This window comes from Rhinopithecus bieti, unplaced genomic scaffold, assembly GCF_001698545.2.
Source record: "Rhinopithecus bieti isolate Rb0 unplaced genomic scaffold, ASM169854v2 scaffold_25782, whole genome shotgun sequence".
In the NCBI taxonomy this organism is placed as follows: domain Eukaryota; kingdom Metazoa; phylum Chordata; class Mammalia; order Primates; family Cercopithecidae; genus Rhinopithecus; species Rhinopithecus bieti.
The window spans coordinates 89,841-101,399 of NW_016811612.1; the positions used below are offsets into that span (position 1 = coordinate 89,841).

General features: G+C 36.7%; 1 protein-coding gene and 1 long non-coding RNA gene across 3 annotated transcripts in view; both read right to left on the minus strand.

Moving 5' to 3' along the window:
* The window catches only part of LOC108543711 (potassium voltage-gated channel subfamily D member 2), a 19,992-nt gene extending 8,990 nt beyond the window's left edge, over positions 1-11,002 (minus strand). Inside the window, exon 1 of one of the 2 annotated variants that reach the window (XM_017894314.1) lies at positions 9,280-11,002. In XM_017894314.1, the coding sequence (XP_017749803.1) occupies positions 9,280-10,394 (1,115 nt within the window). In that variant the 5' untranslated portion in view covers positions 10,395-11,002. Of the gene's footprint in view, positions 1-9,275 lie in introns of those variants that run through there. The other variant, XM_017894315.1, reaches the window with a different exon arrangement.
* Positions 10,531-11,398, minus strand: LOC108543712 (uncharacterized). The gene has a single exon (XR_001889650.1). It is a non-coding gene; the product is annotated as an uncharacterized LOC108543712 (long non-coding RNA).
* Between the last annotated feature and the right edge of the window lie 161 nt (positions 11,399-11,559).

Consider the following 11,559-nt stretch of genomic DNA (forward strand, 5'->3'; position numbering starts at 1 on the left):
CGCCCGGCTAATTTTTTTTTGGATTTTTAGTAGAGACGGGGTTTCACCGTGGTCTCGATCTCCTGACCTCGTGATCCGCCTGCCTTGGCCTCCCAAAGTGCTGGGATTACAAGCGTGAGCTACCGCGCCCAGCCAATATATTGTTTAATGGTGGGGACAGGCATAAAGTAGAGAAAGAAATATAATGGGGGAACCCTCCAGTGTATCGTGCTGTAAAGAACACTGGACTTCAAATGATCTTCCAGAAATCTAGCTTAGATTCTTCAACTAACTAGACCCTATAATTTTATATAAATTTCATGACTACTCTCTACCTTAGTTTCTTCAAATATAAAATAAGAAGTTTCTACAAAATGATTTCTAACAAGCCTAGCAAGTCAAAATTCCATGACTCTAATACTTTTAGACTAAAGCAAAAAATTAAACATTAGGAAGAGTCTGCAGGGCACATTCCTTTCTGATTCAATATTGTGCCTAATGTGCATTAGTAGGTTGATATAATTTAAGAAGAATACAAAAACAGCTAATTTGGTACAATCTAGACATATTCTCATAAGTTTGAATGTGCTATCTAAAACAATATGGAGAAGAATTTCATTTTTCCAAAGTACACTAAGATGGTATAGGTTTAGACAGCCTTAATTTCTACAGCATGATGAAAGGAAACCAGCGAATGGTTGGAGTGTGTGTGTGTGTGTGTGTGTGTGTGTGTGTGTGTGTGTATACATGTGTGACAGCCCCCATGAATCCTAGCTTCCTTATCAGGAAATAGGCCTCTGGAAAGAACTTCTGGGTAAGATGCAGAATTACCTAAAGGGCAAATGTCTTCATGGAAACAGCATGCCAAAGTGAGATGCCACACTGAATTCCTCTAAATTCAAAAACTACTTTCACAATTTATCTGGAAAGCATACGCTTTTGTTTTGCATTTTTATGATGTTAATCCAATTTTTGTTTCTCCAAACCCAAGCATTTCCAATTATCCATTCATGGTTATAGTTTATTCTTCAGCATGGTGATTCTTATCAAAGCTTTGCTTCTGCAAGTTTTCATTACACATCTGCTATAAACATGGTCTCAATTTAATTCATGTTGAAAAATACATATCCTATGGAAATTTTCACAGATTTTAAGACATGTAAGCCATTTTGTCTTTCAGGCTTATAAAACTAACAAAACACCCAGAGAAGATATATATGTATCTACTGCAAAGTGACAAAAAAGGAATAAAAAACCTTTAAATAGAATTCAAAATGTATGCAATATTCTTGAACACTAATATTAGAATTGCCAACTGTAAGTATGCAAACCTATATTCAAAAGAAATAATTATCTGTATCAGTTCCCAAATAATTCCATATCCATTGAGCACTAGCCTTGTCTTTTCAGCTAAAATATGGAATTCAGTTTTCATTTGAACTAGATTTGTGTTATTAGTAACAATTAAATTATGTATTAGAAAATACCCATTCTTTAGATAATCTCCCGAATAATTGGATATAAATTTTAAGCTAAGTTAAACATGACAAACTAATGAAGGATGAAAATTTATTCATGGTAAATAAGTTAACTTTAATTTGACAATTTAAAAATGTTTTAATTGTTTTAGAGCATGTGCTCCTTTTAATACAGAAATCATATCCTATCCCTACCATGCTCACAACTCTCTAATGGCTCCCCTTTTCATCTTAAATGAAATCAGAAGTCTTTACTATGGTCTATCATATTCTACATAGTCTAGTACTAACTACTTTACAGATTCCATTTGCTACTAAGCCCCTTACTCCCTTTGCTTCTATTACAGGGACATTAGATGGAACTGATGAAACTTCATCCCACCTTGAAGTCTTTGTACTCCTTTTCTGTCTTCCTCTAACTCTCTTCATCCAGATAGTCAGAAAGTCATTTTATCGCTTCAATCAGCCATTGGCTTAAATTCCAACCCCTTGGAAAAGTCTTGTTTGTCCCCTATGCAAAATAGCAGGCTTGTTACCCAGATGTATTTTGTTCATAGCACTCATCTCTACGTAGCATTATATAATACATTTACTTTTTTATTTCTGACTCTTCCATTATTTTAGTTTTAAATCATTCTTAAGTTGAGAAAGTTGACCTTTTGGTTACTGCTGTGGTCAATGACAGGTAGCAAGTGATCAATAAAGGTCTGTTATGTTGAATTGAACTCTGTAAGCCACAGTTTGATTCCCTGAGAGTGTATGTTACTGGTATTATTTTGGGTTTCTGAGAGCACTATTACTGATATTGTTAAAAGTGAAGAAAATGAAGAAGATGGAAGAATTAGGTCCACATAAAAGCAAAAAAGACAAGACCTTTTACTTTTAGAACAAAATCTTCCCATTCTATTTGACATTATCTCAACTGTCATCCTACTCTTTCAATGTTATTTTTTCTCATTATTAACCTCTAGTAACTCATTCCCTACTCCCCCCACACTTTTTATGATTTAGATCATTACATAACAGACTTGTCAAAATTCCCAAGGCAAAGTGGATTGCATTATGCTAGAATATATACTTACATTTATCTTTACATTTTGTAATCTGATTTTTAATTCCTTAGAATGTTAACTTCTTCCTGATGGTGATTACATTGAACTTTTCCAGACAGAAATTGCATCTATCTCCTATGCCATTTACAGCCAATATTTCCCTATTTTAAACAATTCTATTTTATGCATAAATGAGAAAATCTGGATGAAAAAAAGTTCCAGCTTGTGTTACTGGGTAAGAGAGAACACCTTTCTAGTGATGAAGTGTCATCGAAATATCTGTTGACCCATGGGCTTTTTAAGCTACTCATATTTAAATAAGGAAATGGGCTTTCAAGGGAAGGCGGTATATTTCTATGTTCATTCACTTACATCATGAAGCATCTCCATACACCTCCCAGAGGCATCTGCGATTTACCTGGACTTCACTAGAAATCAAACTGATGAAGAAAATGGCAATTGGCAGCCATTAATTCTAACCTTTGCAGAGTAGTTAGTTATGGATGAAAAAGTTGAGGTCTCACAGCACTTCCCAGTCAAAAAGAGAAAAATTAAAAGGGTAGATTTAGTAGATGAGAGGATAAAATGTTCAAATAACAAATGTAAATACTTTTAACATTGAACAAAGCAAAATAATTTGGCTTAGAGTAGCAGATTATTGCTAATGTTGAGATGGCACTGCTCCATGGCTAAGGAGCTCTCCATGGCGTACAAGTGCCATCTCACACCATAATCAGCAACACACTAACATAGATATTTTCCTACATTTGAGGACCGAACTAGGTAATACCTCCCCAGAAGGTATACGCTCAAACCTCAAAAGCCTTTCAATTTAGTTAGAAAATCAAGAGGTAAAACCATAAATTATATATGGCATTTACTAATATCAAGCACAATTCCAACTATAAATGACATAGGCTTGCTTAGGGGGCTGAAAAGCCTTCATGGAGAAAATGTAAAGGCTGCCTCTCAAAGGAGAAAACTAAAGGGCAAAACATTCAAAGAGCAGTGCAAATATGCACAGAAATGGTGTTTCACCCTGGGTTTTTTTTTTTTTTTTTTTTTTTTTCAGTATCAGACGCTATCCCACATCATCAAATCTAGCTGCAGAAGCTAGTGGGAGAGCAATGCTTATACATACATATGTACATAAATACATACATACATGTATGTGTGTATCCTTGCTCAGAAAACAATATAAAACATATGGAGAGTAGAAGGGAGGAAACGGAATGAATTCATTATCACAACTTTAAAGGAAAAAATATACTTCCTTTTCAGTGAATGTTCTTTTCACCATTTGTGTTCCTTCAATGAAAAAGAAGTTATATTGCACATTTTTAATGACTCATAGGCCAACTCTTTTAGGAAATTAGGGCAAAATAACTGAATTCCTTTGTTTTCCATCAGGCCAGGCAAAAGATTCACCGTTGAGTAGTTTGCCCCCAAACGGCCTGAAAGTTCACTGGATGAGAATACAAGTTTGTGTTATATCAGATGGGAACCATCATGATAAACCCCAGTGCTGTATGGATAAATGCAGAGCCAGCAGTGATATTGAGGAATGTGGAGTGAGTCACATCAATAGAACTAAGAGAGAAATGTACCGCATTAATGGAATAAATAATAAATGTATTCCTTCTCTTATCCCTGTATAATCAGCAGCAGTCCCCAGACAATTATTGTACCACATTTCTAGATAATGTTTTAGGGTCTTCAGAAGAAAATGAGTATAAAAGTAAAATTTCAAAATATATTGCTGCTATCTGTAACTATGGACAAGCCACACAATTCTTAAATGTACAAAATTAATTATAAATTTTAAATATATTATAGGTCACTTTTCTCCTACCAGGAATGTAGAGATCAGGTAATAAGAAATTTGAACTTTAGTGACTCACTTTCAAAGATGAGTATAATTGAGAGGAATGTTCAGAAGTAAGTGATGTGAATATAAAAATAAAATAAGATGGTTTATCAGTAGTCTAAAGGAAAATTAAAAATAAAAAAGAATAGCATAACAGACCCACTGAAAATTAGAAAATAGCATTTTCTCAAGGGGACTATGTTGAAACAACACATATTAGCCCTTTTGTGAAATACCTCTGTCTGGCAACCGAGTAAATGCTAAAGTACTAGAGGCTGGATTAACATACATATTTTAAAATTCCACATCAAATATTGTCTCTAATTCAAGTGATGGCTAAAACAAAATGAAGACATGTAAGATTTGGTTACTTGTAATGCTAAAAGAGGAATACATAACACATTTCTCTACATTTCTTTAAAAGTTCATTTTCAACTTCCATCAACTAACATATTCTATAAAGAACTTTACACAAATATGTCATAGTATGTCAAAATAAAAATAGATGTTACTCATACTATGGCTCTTCACCAGAAAAACAAATTTTGGTACTTCCTACCTTTTAAAGAGTTTTATATTAATGCATTAGCAATATTTATGTATAGATGCTGGCACAAGGGAAGATCATTTCACCCATTTCAGTAAAAACTTTAAGTCTCTACATAAATGATTCTGCAAGATATACTCCCAATATTACCCAAAGGTATATAATCAGAATAGTGAAAGGCATCAGGAGAGTAATATTTAAAAGTTTATCCTTCTCTTTAATAATATATAATTATAACATTATCGTATATCATAGATATGATCAGATATATGCATATGATAAATTATTTCAAAGTATGCCATTCTAAAAAAGGAACTTCCCTGATACATTGCTATGAAAATGTAAGTGAAAATTTTTCTACTTTTTTGTTGTTCCTTAAAATAGTAATTCACCAAACACACAAAAATTGAAATATGGCAATTACGCTAAGTTTTCTGGCAGCAAAGATGTAACACCACCGTATTTGTTTTAGATAATTATATGATATAAATTAAATTTTTACTTTCCCAGATTTGTTCTGAAATCAGAATATAATTTATATCATTAAAATAAAATTTCTCTCTAAACACAAATTTTACAGAAATGTCATGTAGCAACTTTCCCATACTGAAAACTTTGATGAAAACAATTTTGTTTTAAAATTAAAGTAATATGGATCACAAAATGACACTTCTGAAATTCTTAAGTTTTATATTATGAGTAATATGATCCCTTCTTTTAAAGAAATTGTCTAAATGGGTAATAATCAAGACCAAGAATGCAAATATTTATATTACTTAACATAATAATAAACCCTTCAATTATTTAATGTGTCACCTGGTACCACCTCTAATTTCCAGATCATGTGTATGAGGTACAATGGTAAACTGAGGCTTGACACTGTTTAATACATTTTTACAAAATAATTTTTGATTATTGGTGAACACTTAGAAACTTCCTAAGTTTAGCAAGATTTGAATACTACCATCTAAATGAAAATAACAACTGGATGTTATTTTCAAACGACTTTAGGACAAAAGAGGAGTTCCAGGTTCTTTTTCTACTAAGGCAGTTAATGGCAGTAACTAGAGTTTACATTATGAAAAGGGGAGGTGAGTGGATAAAAGGGTGATTCAGGGACCTGTGAAATATGCTCAGGAAGAACGTATGAAATGGAGGAACAAATCCACCTGAATACTCAATCTAAAACTTAAAAAAAATTCTGACATTCTTTTTTCATTTTTTTTTAAACTGTGCTTTCTATGTTTCCTATTCTAGTAGGAAATGAAGTAGCCTGAAAACTATTTTGAAAGCGCTAATTTTTCTGATAGATTAACTAATGACTTATACAGTAAGCATAGTCAAGTTATAGTCTAATGATATACTTGATATTTCAAGGAGCAAAAAAAATGGTTATACAAATACACCTTGGTTCTATGATAGACACACTCAGTTCTTCAGATCATAAAACCAACTGAATATTGTCTAAAATAGTCTAGAAGCCACAGATGATTCTGCCAGGCCTGAATGACAAAGCTCTTGATTATTTATTCTCATGTAGATAATGTTCATATGAGCTGGAACTTTCGATAACCTCTGTTTATAATCATATTTTCACTTTTATTATCATTAATTGATGAACATTTAGCTCCATTGAAATTAATAGCCACATAAAAAGAGCTCAGATAATACAATGGAAAACTCTTGATAATCATTCAGACATAGTTGGATATTGGCTCCAACTATTATTTCCCAGAAAGTTTACACCTACCTTACACTTCATCCTCTAAGTACAGAACTACAGCCTAAATAAAGTTAGGCAATGGCTTTTATTGAATATCTTGTATTATTAAATAACTCTGTTGAGTCACAAAGATGGCACCAAAATGGCAGTGCTTATAAGAATCTATTTCTTCAGGGTACAATACATAATAAATATATTTTGATGAGAAATTAAAAACATTTTCCTATGAAATTCTGTTATAAAGCATATGATTTGTCAAGTGTCCATATATGTTCTCATTTTGATTACATCGACGTTTCCACATCTTAAAAGTATGACTGCTCTATTCCATCAGGATCATTAATTAGCTTAATTTCCTGAAAATTAAAATGTTCAACTTCAGTGAAGCTAAGTCTTTAAAGTAACTTTCACTTAGCTTCCAAGTTCTAAGAAAGTGTGTGTATTCAATGCTTCTAATCCACTTACTTATCTATGGAACATGTGAACTAAATCCCCTGCACAGATTTTACTCTGCCATTATAATTCAGTTTCTTAAATATTTTCAAAAACAGGTGCTTTTAAGTATTTTATTTACATAATAAAAAAATTGTCACTAATGTTTAATGTTGCCTCATTTTTTTTTCCTGAAAACAAAATAAGCTTCAAAATAAAATAAAATTGGAAAGTCATTTCCAGAAGCAAGTTTTAAAACAATGCTAACTTCTCAAGTCTATTACAGAACTATTAGCTATACGAAATTAGAATTCTCATCAACATTCTTTTTATACCTATATTCAATCATATAGACACTATATAGCATTAAAATGACTCAGTGATACCTCAAGAAACACAGCCATATATAAGAAATGTTTAAAGTGTATTTCATTTTAATAGTTTTCCCTTCCTATTAAAACCAAATCTTCTTTTTTATTCGGTTGTGCTTCTAATTTGATGTCATGATAGTGATTTGTACTACCCATTTGTCCTTAATAAGGATATCCTGCTACAAAATGACAAGACAACAAAAACAAACCTCTTTGATAAAGAATAAGCACCTACACTGCGAAGGCATTCTGCATCATCCTCATCCTTATAAACTGTCACAAATTTACAAACAACAATAAAAGGAAATACAAGAAGTAGAGCATGGATTTTCACTAATTCATTTTTTTAAATGTACCAGTAGGTCTTTAAAAAAAAATGAGACTAAATAAAAGCATAAATCATTGTATTTTCTTTACCACAATTTCTTGTTCAACCTAGTCTAAAATTCTTCATATATAAAATATTCCATTAGTTGGCCATATAACATGAGAAATTCTGTACAACACAATATGTCTAATAAAATTAAGTCGACTTTAACCACAATGTCATTTAAAGAAGCCAATTAAATTATCCAGAAACACAAAGCTTAAAGAGTAGCCTTGGGAATAACTTTTTTTCTTACAGCCATTACCAAATCCTCACTGAACTGATTACCTATGCAAGAATAGTAGCATAACGCTGAAGAAAAGGCACTAACATCACTCCCTAGCTTATCTAAGAACTCATAAAAGTAAAAGGATCTAACCATTTTATTTTATTAGATTCTCTAATACGTAAAATGTTGCCACTCTTCTGCGGTTTGACTAACATTCTTAATCATTTGCCTCCTTTCCTTTTTTTACTACCTAAAAAAACTTAATTCTAGCCCTAAAAGTCTATTAAAAACAACATGAATTCAGAAATTTGTCCCTTTGGTTACAGAACTTCATTATACCCCCCAAAAAGAATGCACAAAAAAATTCTAAAAGGAAATTAGGACCCCAGATTTTATAATACAGCCAGCCTTGGTGACCATCCATCTTACCAGATACTGCTCTATCTTCTATGTGTATTTAATGGGTGTGGGCCCATTGCCTGATGGGATCTGTAGATTCTAAAAAAAAAAATGTGTGGATGACAGTCTTTTGCTTCTTTTTTTGAAACTATGAACCTAGAGTTTGAAATATGTTGCAAATTTAATTCCACTGCATATTGTAGAGTTGATCAGTTTCAGTTCTGATATTCTAAAACACTGAATAACCTATCAACCATAATTAAAGTGTATACATATGAATATGTGCATATATATTATAAAATACTTTGATAATTACATCTACAATCTATGTTTTACGATGTAAAATAAGAATTATGGTTCTTAGAGGAAAAATGCACACCATAAGTATCTATTCATATGAAAATAATAGTTCAAGTATACCTGGAAACTTTTTATTTAAATGCATTGAACCACTTTCTGGAAATTTCAATATACATTGTATATATTTGTGTCTTTATTAGTGGATAGATTTTGTTTTTCATTGTCATCATATTTTTATATATTAATATAAATATTGTTACTATTTCATATATTCAGGAATTCTAAAATTTCTTTGTATCTTTATCACTTTCAGGCATCAATGCTCAACATTTGCCAGCAATGCCTTAATACTTCAACCTGTGTATTATACCCATTTCACAGATCAAAAGAGTTTTGCCAAACCATTTAGATAATGCTTTCCTAAACTCAGGAAAGAAACCAAATGATTTCCCCGGAATTATCATGTAACCTTAATGGGTCCACAATCGCCTCACCCATACCCAACCTCCATCCCATTTCTCATTATGGCACCTACCCTAGTGTTGTCATGGTGACGATGGTATACCAGAATGCTGCAGGGATGCTGGTGAACTTGCTGGCCGAAGACCCCTTCTCTGCGTAGAACATAACTGTAGCGAAGATGATGATAGCCATGGTGAGCGAGAAAAGCAAGAAGCCCAATTCTGAGGCACAACTCTTCAGTGTGTACCCCAGGATGCGCAGGCCTTGAGAGTGGCGGGAAAATTTAAAGATCCTGAACACCCGGAAGACTCGGAGCGTGACAAAGGCTCCGCTCACGTCCTCATTGTCTGTCATCACCAGCCCAATGTAATAAGGTAGGATGGCCACCACGTCGATGATACTCATGACACTACGCACAAAACGGTAACGACTAGGCGCTGCAGCCAGGCGAAGCAAATACTCAACTGTGAAGATCATGACGCAGGCCGTGTCCAAGCAGAAGAAGGCCACCGCATACCGCTCTCCACAGGGCAGTTCTTTAATGTGACCTGGGCTTGATCCGCAGGGCACTGTTTCCACCACATTCGCAATGACAGAGACGGCAATGAAAAATCCCGTGACATAGTAGAACACCAGGGCCATCGTGCTGGTGTGGGGGTTCTCGAAGGCCCGCCAGACCCTCTGCCTTGCAGTCATGGTGGGCAAGGCGCTCTCTCCAGTGGTGTCGGTATCCGCGTCGTCCTGTAGGCGCTCGGCGTTCTCCCGCCTGCGATCCTTGTACTCCTCATAACAGCAGTCGCCGATGATTTCCGGGATGAGCCCAAAGAAGGCCAGTTCTTCATCGTAAGCAGAGATGCACTCGTGGCGAGGATAGTGGAGCTTCCCAGTGCGGTAGAAATTCAGGATGTGGCGGAAGATGTCTGGGTCACGGTCAAAGAAATACTGCTGAGTCTCTGGGTGGTAGAAAAAGTCCCTCTCAGAACTGCCCAGTAGAGTGTCTGGGTAACGTTCCAGGGTGTCCTGCCACGTCTGGAAGCGGGTTCCACTCACATTCAGCACAATGAGAGCATCTTGGGTCCTTTTCCTCTCCTGCCTCGGGGGAGCCGGCATAGGCCCCGAGGCCACAGGCATCCACCCGATGGCCGCTGCCCTTGCAAAAGGCAGCCACGCTGCTACGCCCGCCGCCATGGCTCCTTGAAATGGAAGGAAGAGTGACGAGGCGTCTACAATGGGTCAACCGAAGCAGCCACAACTCACACACTTCCTCCAGTCAAGCAAAGTACTAGTGAGAAACGTGGTCCAGAGGTGTCACTCTTATTCCAAGATAGGGCTTCTGGTAAAGCCACAGTTCTTAGAAGGGCAAGTTTCCCTCCAAGACAGGTGTTTGGAGTAATGACAACAAAATACAACGTCCTAACAATCACCCCCAACAGAACCTAATCAAACCTCTTCCAGCAGGTGGGCCAGGCCACCCTCTGGCACAAATAAGCACACAGGTGCAGCCGTTTCTTCAAACAGGTGTCTTTGATTTCTCCCCTGGCACAGTCTGGATAATATGGGGTCAGTATGTGGAGTGTAGGATAGAGAAGACGAACGAGAGTCACCCAATAGAATTATTTCGACGAATTAGGGAATCCTTCCACCTACCTTCTCACTCTTTCAAACCTTCCTTTCCAAGTAGCCCTTCCCGCCAAAGGAGTCTCAACAAGGCGACCTGTTGTTGTAGCTCAGGAGATACGGTCACAGCCGCTGCCCCACGTCTCTCTTTGGGGGTCCAGCTGCTGCTGCCTCTACTCGGGCTGTATTTGCAGAGATGGAGGTGATGTGCAGTGGGTACGGTGGGGGGCGTTAATACAGATCCTCCTCCCCCACGTCTACAAACACCCTCTGTGTCTGCCAAAAGCGTTCGCCCAGTCGCCCCTTCACTCTCTTTTCAAGTTCAGCTCAGGTGCAGTGTGACAGTTACAGAGCCCAGGAGCTGGCAGCCGCCGCCGCCGTGGCGGCAGCAGCATCTGCTTCCGCGCAGAACGCGCCGCGCCCGCAGTACATACCTGGCCAAGCGCGCGCCGGGGCTGAGTTGCATAGAGACTTTCTCCTCGCCGTGCACCCGGAAAGGGAAGAGGAGAGAAAGCAGCTCGCGAGCAGCCGAATCCGATGCGCCGAGGGAGCATAAATAAAGCTCAAGCGAGCTCTTCTCCCCCTTCCCCCATCCGTCCGTTCCTCCCTCCTCCTTTTCACCTTCCAAAAGCCAGGCGCAGGCGAGCAGAGCAGCAGCAACAAGTTCAAAAGGTGCGGGGGAGGCGAGAACGGAGGGGACTCGCTCCTGCCAACTTACTGCGGGGCCACTGTCGCG